General features: G+C 47.9%; 1 protein-coding gene across 1 annotated transcript; it reads right to left on the minus strand.

The window, feature by feature from the left end:
* Positions 1 to 526: 526 nt before the first annotated feature.
* SERPINA10 (serpin family A member 10) lies at positions 527 to 12,566 on the minus strand. The gene is made up of 5 exons (XM_010987844.3): positions 12,465 to 12,566; positions 8,850 to 9,603; positions 7,325 to 7,598; positions 4,968 to 5,118; positions 527 to 3,623 (listed from the first exon to the last, which is right to left on the minus strand). Exons 2-5 carry the CDS (start codon positions 9,550 to 9,552, stop codon positions 3,432 to 3,434), a joined length of 1,320 nt encoding a protein of 439 aa, XP_010986146.2. The 5' UTR covers positions 9,553 to 9,603; positions 12,465 to 12,566; the 3' UTR covers positions 527 to 3,431.
* Positions 12,567 to 13,303: the final 737 nt, after the last annotated feature.

The raw sequence follows: 13,303 nt of genomic DNA on the forward strand, positions 1-13,303 counted from the left end.
TGAAAATAAAACATAGGTTAATGAGACACCTGTGTTTGTGAAAAAAGTTTTAAATACTTTCCTGCAGTTTTTATTTTATAATCAAAGGCAGTTCATTTTTAAAATAATGAACAAGAAAAGCACACGGAAGTCAGCTATAAATTACCCTGTAACGGGACAGCTACTCAGCGTGAGACTTTCATGCTGTTTCATGCTTTCCTTGCATATGGCTATTTTTAGTGATTCTTAATATCTTTCACGTAAGGACAGTCAGGTAAATGGAATTGCTCAACCATTTATTTTGTCAGTAGTTAAAGATTGGTAGGTATGAGAAGCTTGACAGTATTGGTTAGTTCATACATTCTCTGTGGATTTCACTGAACTGGTGTAATGCTGTCTCCTACTAGCATCATCAGCGTGAAACTGAATACATTACGACCTAGGAGAGACTGTTTGTGTGCATGATGGACCTCAGAGTGGCATCAGGTTTTCCAGCACTTTGATTCTTAGTCAGCATTGACCGTGTTACTTTAAATAAAATAGAGAATTTCGGTTTATTTGTTTAATAGTATAAATTAAGCAGAGTTAGGGACTCTTTATTTCCTGTCATGCATGCGGGAGAAGAGGAAAGCGATTTGATGGAGAAAAGTCACTACTGCTTATAAAGTTCAGGAAGCTGCAGAAGTCAGCTGCAGTCTTATTCCTAGGCACTAAATCATCGGTTAAGACAGTCAAAGTTATGTTCAGAAGTTTTATTTTTTTCCTATAGAACATGATAATTTCTAAAATTGTTGAAATATTTGTTAAAATTTTACTTCCAAGGACAGACGTATAAAAACAGTGAAAAACAAATTGGTGACAGTTATTATTATTGTAAAAAAATTTTTAAATTGCGTTATAGTCAGTTTACAATGTTGTGTCAATTTCCAGCCTAGAGCACAGAAGTGACAATTATGAATATCTGCACATACCTGTTTACACCGCAAGCAAGACTGACACTCTTGTAAAAGTTCTCAGTTTGACAACCTATCAAATAGTTCCTTTAAACCAGCTGTCCAACAAAGAAACATCTCCCTCCATCTGTAGCTGCGGGGAAATAGGGACATCTCCATCTGTTTAAAGAGCGGTTCTAGAATTTCACTAGTTAGCATAATAAGCAAAAAAAAAAAAAAAAAATCAGGCCGTAGAACAGGCAGAAATGGAGAAGGCTAAAAAAGGATTTTCCTTAATAAAAGCTTCTAGAGCTTTTCTTCCATAACCTCATTCATACACATTTAAAAATCATTTCCATTATTTGATTTCTTTAGCTTAGACACCTTATTGTGGAAGACGGGGTCCAGACTGCAGTTCCTGGGCACATGTGAAATATTTGAATTGAAATGAGCTTGAGTAGGGGTTTTACAGTGAAGAGAAAATGAATTAGATTAATCCAGTAACCTGTTCTCAGTTGTTATAGCATGTGTGTGAGAGGGTGTGTGTCTGTCTGTCTGTCTGTGTAGGAACAGTTTTTAAACCTGATATTTAAATATAGTTGAAGCATTGTTAACAGTCTTCAGAGTTTTTCCCTGCCCAGGTTTGAAACCTTGAATTTTTTTGGTAAGAGGAATTACATTTTTCATTGGTCTGCACTTTTTCACCATAATATGTACTTGGAAAATCTAAAACCTAGTGTCCTTGGAGCTTCTTCAAGTATATGTGGGGAAATGTTAATTTTTTAATTGAGAATAGGGTCATTTCTGCCTTAAAGAGTCATGTGTTCATTGTCACTGTTACGCCCTTTTTGTTTTGTGCATATAGTGTTTGATCTGTATGATCTATGAATCCTTCGATAATAGTGGACCTTTTTATAACTGGGTTTGGCCATATTTATTTCAGAGGGTATTATGTTCTCATGGGCTTTCTTTTCTAGATTTCATCTCTTAAAAATGGGTAATGCGAACCCTCTTTTATTTCTCTTTCTACTATTTTCCCACAAATGAACCTGATTGATTAAACACTAACAAGTCACTTAAGAATGTCAACTGAAGTTAGTCCTCTACTTTTGTTTCTCTTTCTAGGCCCTGGAGTTGCCTGGCCCTTACCAAGTGTCAGTCGGCTCACACATTTAGAAGGAATACAGGAATGAATGAATGTCCAGGTTTAGAATTAGAATGATGAAAAGTCAGTCTCTAGCAGTCTTTAGACTGTTAGTTAATATTATTACCTATTCACATTAAGTACTAGTTACATGATTCTGATTGATTTTAATAAGATAACTAATCAAAAATTAATTTTAGGCGTATTTAAATATTGGGTAACAAACAGACAGAAATCCAGTTAGGCATTTACTCAACCTAGTTGATATTCCAAGATTCACAGTTCTCTGAATTTACTCCTGAACCATTTTCTTTTCTCTGTAACAGAAAATGACTAAGTTTCGGTTTTTCTTTTAACCCTGGGACAAAGTCCACGCTGATACTATTCAACCACAGAGGGTAAGTGAGAGTGGAGTACTGGCTGCCTGTTGAACTGGACCCCATCAGATGTTCTAGACGGAAGGAAGGGAGGGTGAAATGGGCTTGGGGCCTGGAGCTGGGAGAGGCAGGCCTCTGGCTCTGCCACTGCCACACGAGGTGACCTTTTCCTTCCTCTGAGATGCCCTGTTTGATTTATCCATTAGATGCTGTAGGCACGGTGCTACTTTTAGGGGCTCAAGAAGATATTTTACTTCAAGTAAGTTTGTTCCACATTTTGACTGAATTGGTAAGAAGACAGACATAATCCAGAATATGTTCATCTTTATATACCAATACAGTCAAAATATAATTTTCATTATACATACACACACACACGCACATATGTTTTAACAGATGAAGGAGCCCATGAAGGCTATACTGTGGCTCTGTCTCTGGTTTTGATTTCCTTCCTTTGTAAAACGAAGATACTGAACTGGATGATCTGTGCCTCAGTTAATGGCTCCATGGAGTAAACGAGGCCACCTCATGGCAGATGCTGTGATCAGGACTGACCACCGCTATTCTCCTCTAATTTTAGCAAGGAATGATTCTATAATAGGTGAAAATAAAGCACTAATTTTGCACCGGGGGAAGTAGAGAGTGAAGCTCATGGAGAATGTGTACTTGTCTTCCTCCCAAAGACTTCGTCTTGAAATAGAGCTCTCATCCAATGTATCTTTAAGTCCAGACACATCAGTAACAGAGAAAAGTAAAGATACTCTAGCAGGATAGTCTTTAGTCAGTAACAAAGACTCTTAGAAACAGGCTTAAAATACCAGACAGACAGTACACACATCTCTGTAAAATAATTTTGAGTGTAATGCTCAGATTTATCTAAGAACGGCTCACACTAGCATTGGGGGACAAGGGGGGCCCCCAATGCCGAAGTCCCATGTAGCTTCACACACCTCAGGTTCTGCAGTGGCTGTAGCTCTGAGTCTTCACTCATGTCATAAGTCACAGCAGAGTTGGATTCACCACCCTGCCCAGAAATAACAGCATTCTGGAGGTTTCTTCGTAGATCATGAAGTGAAATGGCCGGTCCACCTTGATGATGGGAGGCATGGAATAGGCAGTGATTTCTGCCAGGGTCCCCGCCACTGCCTCCGTCCCTTCTTCATCCACCTCAATCGTCGCTCTTTGTAAAACCTAGAAAAGGCAATAACGTGGAAGACCCTGTGTGTGCCAGTGGAGGCGAGGGAATTAATTGGGCGCCTGGACATTTTTTGTTACGGTCCTACCCACAGGGCCATGCTCTTGGGATTTAGTGATACCAGGGTCATCTGTGCTCAGAGGAACGGTCTGAGGTTGCATCTGGCAACTGCTGTAGAAACCCCCAAAATACCAGGAGACACAAGGAATCCACGTGGGAAATACAGTCTGGGCAGGGACCCAGAGACTCTGGCTGGCCAATTCGTGCACAAATGCATCAAATCAACAAATACTTTTTGAGCATGTGCTTTGTGCTGCTGATTCTTGAGCTGAGCTGGTGTTCCTCCTAGAAGATTTTCAAGCTGCCTGGAACTCCTGAGAACTTTGACCTTCCTTCTGGCAGGCAAGGTCGGGGCAAGGGTGTGTGGTTAGTCCTCTGCAAGCAGCTTCCCAGCACATGGTGCTGCTCTGAGGTGGTCCCGGGGACAAGCCCCAGGGTCCCTGAAGTCTTCCTGCACTCTGGTTGCCTGTATTTACACTGCCTGTCATCTCCAGGAGGCCCTTTTGTCCAGGAACCTCATGTGATGTGAGTGATGGGCCTGTGTAATTATTATAAGAGGAGGTAATGAAAACAGTGTAGTAACACTTGGACATTCTCTGAGTTCCTGGAGTGAAAACTTACTTCCCAGAGTAAACAGAGGGAGCACATTTAATAATTTACAGTGTAACCTGTAACCCCACAACACACTTCAATTTTTATGTGTTTGCAGCCGAAATTCATGTGTTTACAGTTTTAGAGGCAGAACTAGGGACAAAGTGGATGAGTCGGAGGAGTTATAAGTAAAAAATATGTATGTATATGAAAAAACTCAAACGATTTTAGCCATTTGTGGATTGAGCTACTTTTCAAATAAGTGGTGATTTCCCTGTCACTGGAAACGTTAAAAAAAAGAAAACGGAGGGCGACTTTGTAGAGACATCATAGAGCAGATTTCTGCAAGGGGTGGGAAGTTAGCCCGATGCCCTTTGGGGGTTTCTTTCGTCTTGAAAGTGGTACAATTTCGTGGAATTTTTAAATTTGTGAACTAATTCCATTTAGGGGTAAATTTTCCCTTGAGCATTGGGAGAGAAGAGAGAGCTTTACATAAGAGAAATTTAATTAATTAAACAGATGTTTTAATAAAGTGATGCAAAATTCTTAAAACATCCAATTTGGGTGCTATTTTAAGTTTTTTGGAATTTAAATCTGATTTTGTGCTACAACCTGGCCTTTTTATCAACGTTAAATGGTTTGTAAAAACATTTGTTGGTTTGGGGCCCTAATGAGAGATCCCGACTTACCTTGGATACTTTAAGATTTCTCGCGGTAACTGAGAGTCCGCTCAGATCAGCCCAGGGTGAGAAGACTCTGCTGATTCCCATCTGCTTCAGCAGTTCATGCATCTCATACTTCTGATCTAACTTGAACTTGGGAAGGAAAACTTCCATTCTTCTGTGGTACAAGTACACATAACGGTGAAATGTAGACAAAAGCCAGAGATTCGGAACACTAAGACGGTCACACTTTCTTTTTACTCCCTCCAAGATGATGCCCATTGACAGGTCTCCCTCGCCTGACTATAGCTCGTTCCATTCTTTTGTGACAGTCTAGCTCAGAGAAGACAGCTCTGACTGATCACACATGTGTCCCTGCAGCTTCACTGAACCAGTTTTATATCCCAGCGGCTGACTCACATTCTCTTTATGCCATACTTTGTGTCCATTTCCCTGTGTCTTAAAAACAACCCAAACCAACCAATCAGCCGCTGCCATCAATCCTTCAGACTCTTGGACGATGGCTGTTTTCAACCCCCAGGTTCTGCAGACCCCCAGGATTCCGGGAGAACTGTGGAAGTCTGGGGATGGACGGGGGAGGGGAGCGAAGGAAATTTTCAACACCCTACCTATCTATAGCCAGAGAAATTCTAATATTCACTCTGATATTATACATTGGAGTTCTCATCTTCGTTTAGAAAGATGAGTTCTGTGGCTTAAAAGTAAAAAGGATGAGAACTACTCATTAGTCCTAGTCTTAAAGAAGTCCCAGGTGTCTTTATCCGTGAGGTGTAGCCAAAATGCCAATGTCAGTCTCACCAGGTCCTTCAGAGATTTAAGTGGAGGAATACACGGTAAGTTCCCAGAGCAGCGCCTGGCGTAGAGCGGGGCTTAATGAATATTAATTTCCTTTGGCTCCCTTTTCTCTCCTCCTTTCTCTTGCAGAGTTGGGCTGGGCTGTGGGACTGGAATATAGCTGAGGACATGGAATGTCTTGAACGTCGATTTATAAATTTATTCACCCAAACATTTGTTGAGGGCTTATGTTTGAGTCCTTTGCTAGGCACTAAGGATTTGAAGAAAAAGAAGAGTGAAGATAAAATGAACACTGGGGACCTTCAGCTGGACTCATCGCTGTGCCAAATCCTGGAGTGACAGGATTCAGGAGGCATCGCCATGGAACCCTTCCTGCCACTAACTTCCTTGTACCCCAATAGGTGGATTAATTTATTCAACAAACGTTTGAGCACCTGCTCTGTGCTTCCAGCCCTGCTGTCTGTGCACGGCCCCTCCCCAGGTCATCTCGTCCCATTTCATGGTTCCACTTATGTGCTGCTGTCTCCTCAGCCTGCACCTCGCCCTGCACGCCAGATCCAGCTGCCTTCCTGACGTCTCCACCCAGTTGTCTAATAGGTATTTCTGATCCAGACTTTCAAACTGACCCCCAGGCCCGTTCCCCCCACGGTCTCCCCCATTTCAAGAAACAGCAGGGCCTTCTTTCCAGTTGCTGAGGCCAAAAACTGCCTTCATCTTTGACTCTCCTCTTTCTCTCTCTGTCACCCACATCGAGTCCATGAGCCAATCCTGTCACCTCCAGCTTCCTAACAGATCAGGGTCCCACTGTTGTTCCTCCCTGCCACCACCAGCCGAGCAGCAGCATCCTGACTGGTCCCCTTGCCCCTCCTCATCCCCTCGTGTCGTCTCAGCACAGACTATGTTACCCCTCTGCTTGGCTTCCCATCTCCCTCGGGAACAGCCCAAGTCTTTTATTTTAATTTATTTCATTTATGTTTTAAATTTTAGTGGGGGAGGTAATTAGGATATTTACTTATTTGCTTATTTATTTTAATGGAGGTGCCCGGGATTGAACCCGGAGCCTCCTGCATGCTAAACATTCACGCTGCCACTGAGCTATACCCTCCCACCAAGCCCAAGTATTTTTCGGGGCCAGTGCCATACAATCCTGGATGACCGGGCCCCTGGTTCCTCTGTGACCTCAACTCCAGCCACCACAGCTTCACTGGCTGCCTCACTGTTCCTCGAACCTACCAAGCACGTGCCCCTTCCAGAACTGCCATGCTTCTTCTGCCTGGAACTCTCCCTTCCCCGGGATGTCCACACAGCCCTCCTTCATCTTCAGGTGTTTGCTTACGGCCACCTTCTTGGCGAGGCCTTAGGGTTGGCATCGCGCATGCATCACAGTGCCTGGCACCTAGGAGAACCCTGGTAAAGGCTGGGAGAGCATGCCAGGCGCTGTGACAGATGCTGGTAGAGCAGAAAACAGGCCAGATGCAGCCCCAGCTGTCGGGGAGCCCGCAGCTCTCTGGCTGGGACGGGCACAGAATGAAGTAGTGAGCACTCACTGGTGGAGGGGGGAGTGGTACCTGGTTTTCATCTTTCTGAGCCACGTGTCCACCAGGTCCGTGGTCAGGTAGTCTTCAAGGGCGAGGTGGTCACCCATCCTCTCCATGAGGACCACCAGCATGGTGGCATTTCCTCGGTAGGGCAGTTTGAGGATGTGGCAGCGAAAATCCTTATCAAAAGTGGAGGCAAACTTGCCAGCCCTGTACATCATGGGCACCTTGATGACCTTGTACTTGTCCAGGTAGAAAGTTTCCATCTCGGTGAGAACAGGGTCAAAAGGGGTCAGCCATTTCCCTGAACAGGGAAGAACAGAGCTCATGGCAGAAACCACCCTCCCTGAAAGCATCATCCTCGTTAAAGGAAGAAAGGGCCAGGGTTCTCTGCCCGGCTGGGAAAGGCATCCTTATCGGGTTTGTTTTGACCACAGCTCAGGCAACCAAAAGAGATTCCCAGAAGATCAGCCACTCCCAGGCTGCTTTCCCAGCTGTCAGAACCCGGCTCTGCCCTCCAGCCCTGTGGGAGTCACACACAAAAGCAAGATGCCCCTAATGACCTCCATTCCTTCACTGAACAAAACTCGGAGCCGAAGTCACTCGTTCGAGTTGGTGTAGTGAGGACCCACTTCCTGCTACACTCGCTCCCTTGTTGTTGGTTCGCTCCCGCCTAGAGAAGACTTTGGGTCTTTCTCTGGCCCTGTCCCCGTGTGGGGCCCTCCGACTGCCACTCTGTCTAGTGTGCACCACGTGCAGAGTCCACCGTGGCAGAAACGATGACAGTCCCACCCATCCTCTGCGTAAAGTGGCCCTGAGGGGAGGGGGCCCTGCTGACAAATAGCCACACCGTGCAGAGGTGGCCACCAGCCTGCGGCACATGCTTCTACAGGACGTCTGTCTGGCCCAGTCAACTGGAAGCATGGACTCCTCTCGGACTCTGCAAGTCCCTTGGTGTCAGCTTCCTGTTACAGTGGTGGCTGCCAAGTCCAGTGCTCTGTGGGAAAGGCAGGAACGAAAGGACCCAGGAAGAGTGTGCCCAGCCCCTCTGAGTCTGGAGTCTGCTGTTTATTACATGACCTTGAACCAGCTATCCTCTCTGAGCCTCATTCCCATCTATACAGTATGGGACTGTCCTTAGTTTCCCGTATGGAGAATCAAGGACAAGGGACCTTGTCATTTGCCCCAGGTCACAAAAGTAGAGAGTGAAAGAGTAAAGATCTTAAATCTCTCCAATGATATGCCTTTTTTTTTTTTTTTAATGACCCAGAAGGTTCCCTGTGTCAGGATGTCAGAGGAGAGCTGTGTGGAGGTGCTTGGAAAACCGTGAACCCTGCAGGCATGTGGGGCCCTAGGGCAGGGGCATCAAATCCGAACGTCATCTGGCACTGAGCCTCTTACTACATTCTACACAGTCCGTGCATGTCTCAATCTGCTTGTGAAACTTGAGAACATGTTCCTAGGAAATCATTTGGCATCAGCCGGACACAGACCCAACAGGAAAGGTAGGCAGACGGAGAGACCTGTCTGGGAGAGCAGAACGTTATCAAAGTACCTTTGAGCAAGATGTAATCCACAAGAATTAATTTGGTGTCGGGATTAATGTCATCAAAGAGTTTGGGAATTTTCCCCCGAGTCTCTTTGTTAATGTAATGATTCAGGAGCCCTTTGGCCTGGGAGACATTGCGAAAATTCAGAGTCACACACTCTATATCGAAATACCTCTTGGAGATATTGAGGTAGGTCTCTTTGACGTCAAAGTCCTCATGGATGAAGGCAAAACTCCCCTGGGCCAGGCCCAGCTCCGGGTTGCGGGAGAGGCTCTCTCGAAGCTGCTTAAAGAGGGCGGGCAGGTCTGTGGCCTGGGTCTGGTTTGGGGCCCCCAGGCTGAGCCCGCTCTCCAGCTGGGCTCTGCTCTGGTCCCCAGCCCCCAGGGTCAAGGCCACCATGGCCTGGGACAGGCCGAGCGGGGAGAAGACCACGTTGCCATCGTGCCTGGTGGCGATCTTGCGCAGCAGGCTGAACCCCAGGTTGGAGGTCTCCCTGGAGAGCTTCTGACCCCCAGCCGTCAGCTGGGAGTACTCCTCCTCCTCCCCTGGAGCCCACGCTCCCTCGCTGCTCTCCCTCTGGGCCCTGGGGGTCGGCAGAGTCTCCTGCCCCGTCTGGGCCTCCAGTAGGCGGGGACCAGGGGTGGAGCTGGGCACCAGCCACACCTGGGCCAGGAGGCAGGGCAGCAGGAGGCTCAGTACCGCCTTCATCTGGGCAACAGTGGAGGCCACGGGAGCACTTCCCTTCAGCAGCGAGGCTCCCTTGGGAGAGAAGAGGGCAGAGATTGTTTTTAACGCCTGATACAAGCCTCCTTTCTGTGCCCTGGTACAAGTCCTCCATTGACCCCGCTTCCTCCCTGGGGGTTAGGTCTGGGCTTATCTCGGGGCTCATGCAGCTGAGCCCTGCCTCAGGGAGACCTGGAGCAAGTTGGGGTCCCATTTGTTCACCGTAGGTGGAAGGCATTATATAACAGAGCAAACCCCCCTCCAGTTTCCATCCAGGGCCAGGCAGCTCCTCAGGCAGCTCCTGGTCTCCCCCAGCTGTCCCCACGTGTCCCACTTCCTCCCAGAAGGGGCAGCAGGCAGCCAGGAGGTGGGGGATTGGAGGGGACGTGGTCTGGGTCCTGGCCCTCCATGGGTGTTGGAGCGGGGCCGGAGTCAGGAGGCCTTCCTGTGAAGGCCTCTTATTGGTCTGCTTCATTCATTGGGCTGGATCGTTGGGCGATACAGTAGCCAATCCAAACTGGCCTGCGGGGACCTGGACCTAGGGAAGCGTTTGGCTGGGGATTTGAGGGAGGGTCTGGGTGGCCATCTGGGTAAGAAAAGGAGAAAAGTGCTAAGTTTGCCACATTCTGTGATCAGGATCACCCTGCACCTCTCCCAGAGCACTGCCCCCAGCCCTGGCCCAGATACATAGCTCCTTTCAGGACGTCCTTCCTTCCCCCTACCTGGCGCTCCCCTGGATAGAAATGGATGACGAGCCAGTTCGTACCACGCGAGCCTGGGCTAAGCTCCACGTGGACGACCTCATCGAATCCTCACAGCGACGTGCGAAGTGCACCCTCACTCTCGCCGCCCCAGGGGTGCGTATTCTAGTGGAGCCACTTCCAACACAGGCAGTGGGTCTCCAAACCCCACGGTCCCCACCACTGCCCCCTCTCCGGCCTCCCTCACATCCACTGGCACAGAGCCTGGCTCCCGGGCACCTGCACACTTTCCATCTGAATAAACCCTGCTGGGCTGGGCTGGGCCACCTGGCTGTCTCCACACTCAGCTCCTGCTGTTCAGCTGACACCACCAAGCCTTCATCACCGAGGCTGTCTGGACGGGTCACTGAGATGCACCAGGAGGGCCATGGTGGGGCAGGACCACTCAGCGCAGTGGGCGTGGGGCAGGGGAGGCTGCAGGAGCTCCCGTCAGCAGAGACCCCTCATTCTTAGCCAGGTCACCAGTAGCAAAATGTGGTGACAGGGTGACGTTCCCAGGCCTCTTCTCCCAGACGCAGGGTGGTGTCCTCGCCTGTGCCTGCTGCAGAACAACGCGTAGGACTCTGCACTGCTCTTTGCTTTTGCTAAATGATGCTGTGCAATTCAGGGCCTCACTCCTCTCACAGCTTGAGTGGCACCATCTTACTCAGGGAACTACGCCTACTGTTTTCTGTCAGTTTTTAGGAAATCCTGTCCGATTCTAAATGACAAGTCTGCATTTGGTAGGTCCCTCCAGCATTGCACATGCCGGGTAAGTACCTCCTGGAATGTTCCAAACACAGCCAGGTTCATGACGTCGTTATATCACAGTATTTAACACTACTTTGTAAATTAGTCCATCTTTTGGGCTGAGACTTCTTGGAAAAATATCATGTAGGAGTTTCTTCCTCCCAAAGGGGGAGAAATAAATTCGGAATTTGACAGTGATGCCACAATAGCCAGTTCAGTGGATCAAATGAATCCTCTTCCACATCCTTTATGTGCGGCTGTCTCCGACAACACCAGAGCTGATGCCAAAGGTTCTAACCATTCGCCCCTATTTGACCAATTGCCATTATGCTTTATGGGCAAAGTCAGCAACTGATATTGGCAGAATCCCTAGTGTTTCTATTAAAATCCAGGCCGATTCCTCAAAGCCTCTCTACAGAATTAATCAGTACCCCATAAAGAGACTTTATAGGGAATCAAACCAATCAGAAAGGATTATAAAGCCCTGAGGGTCATAATCCCTTGTGCTGGTCCCTACAATACCCCTATTTTACCCACCAGGAAACCCAGCGGCCGGGGATGGAGATTTGTCCAAGACCTCTGAGCCATAAACAATCTTGTTATGCTTTGTCACCCTGTGGTTCCCACGCTTCATACCTTACTGGCTTACACCACTCATCTCAGTTTACATGATCAGCAAGAAGAAGGAAGATTTACACACTTTAGTAACAGCAAACTGCCCACAACTTGCTTTCAATAAGAAACCGCCACGACTCTGACCTCCCGTTCTCCTCCAATGAACTTCTGTTCAAAACAACCCTCGCCAGCTTCCTCCCAGAACCTGATAAAACCAGCCTCTCCTTTGTCTCTTTGGACTTGCTTATGGTCTGCCAGACTTTGTTTGTCCCAGACAGCAATTCCTTGGCTAATCCTAAATAAATTCATCTTGGCTTGATCATAATTGCCATTCATTTTGTTTAAGGACAACACAAAGATGCAGCGCCCTGCACTGAACCCAGGTGGTGCGAAATCAACTGCTCGCCCACCCTTCTCACCCCGAATGTACCTGGAGCAGCACCCCTGCGCCCAGACCTGGGCACAGAGGAGACTTGCTTGCCCAGGAAGGCAGGTCCTCGCAAAGAAAGCCAAGGCATTGCATGTGGTCTGCACCGTGAGTGTTGTGGGCATGAAACCTCAAGCCTTAGAAGCCTCTTCCTCTGGCCTCCTCCCTGCAGAGGGAGCCCCCTGTGTCCACAACACGCCTCGTACCCACCCCTGCCCTGTGCTTTCTAGAGCTGAGGGCTCCATGCTGCCCAGCTGCCCACCCCCCACCTTGGAACCCGCCCCGAGAGGACAAGAACGTCTTCTCTCTCCATCCCTCCCTGTGCAGACACCGTGACCGCCTCCCGTGAATCCACTGCCTCTTACCAGTGAGTGGCTCCCGGGCACCTGAGAAGGCCCTTCATTCGGGGCAAAGACAGAAGGTTAGGGTTTGCAGCCTGCAGCAAATATTTACTGTTCCAAAGGATGATCCCTCGTGGGACTGTTACTGATTAACAACCTGCTCAGAGATGGTGGTGTTTCTGGAAAAGGTGGAGAGACAGGCTTCCCATAATCCCCAGCTGCTCCTGCAATCCTGACTATGACAGCAGTTCCTCTCAACTGCAGGGAGAACCCCAGTGAGACCCAGCCTCTTATGGGATGCCGCTGCTGCAGACGCTGGACACTGCGTGTGAAGGAAGGAGTGGGTCCCACGGGGGCCTCCCGGGTCCCCAGCACAGGCCGGGCACCGTGTGGGGGAGGGGCAGAGACGATGAAGACCTGCACCCCCACCTTCCAAGGAACCTTCAGTCCAATAGGAGAGACAAACTGCTAAATCACCCCCAGCAATACAGAGCCTGTTTCAAGGTCAACTTACTGCTTCAGGAGGTTGATGGGCTCATGAGACTGGAATCCTCCGATATCCCAAATCAAGGCTGATGTAGACCCTTTAAGACAAAAATTCTCAGACCTATTAGACTCTCTCTTTAATAATAGAAATATTTTATGTGCCCCCAAACTTCACTACTGAGGTGAAGTTTGTGGCTCATAGAACCTACCCACAAAATTTTAAAAAACCCACAATAATGCTTTAACTATAATATGGAGGGGAAATAAATTATAAGAAAACAATGTTTCTTTTAGTCTGTAAATGCTCTGGCATAACTACACTAGGAGACACAGCGATGCTGTCAGACGTGGGCCCAGTTAGAGAACTGTGTATGCTG

Source organism: Camelus dromedarius, chromosome 5 (genome assembly GCF_036321535.1).
Source record: "Camelus dromedarius isolate mCamDro1 chromosome 5, mCamDro1.pat, whole genome shotgun sequence".
Lineage (NCBI taxonomy): Eukaryota > Metazoa > Chordata > Mammalia > Artiodactyla > Camelidae > Camelus > Camelus dromedarius.

Excerpts from the sequence above, each read along its gene's own strand:
- SERPINA10 (XM_010987844.3), bottom strand. The coding sequence starts at position 9,552 with ATGAAGGCGGTACTGAGCCTCCTGCTGCCCTGCCTCCTGGCCCAGGTG. Across the intron at positions 7,599-8,849 it reads GGATTACATCTTGCTCAAAG|GGAAATGGCTGACCCCTTTT; the intron begins GTACTTTGATAA and ends TTCCCTGTTCAG. Across the intron at positions 3,624-4,967 it reads GAAATCTTAAAGTATCCAAG|GTTTTACAAAGAGCGACGAT; the intron begins GTAAGTCGGGAT and ends TGCCTTTTCTAG.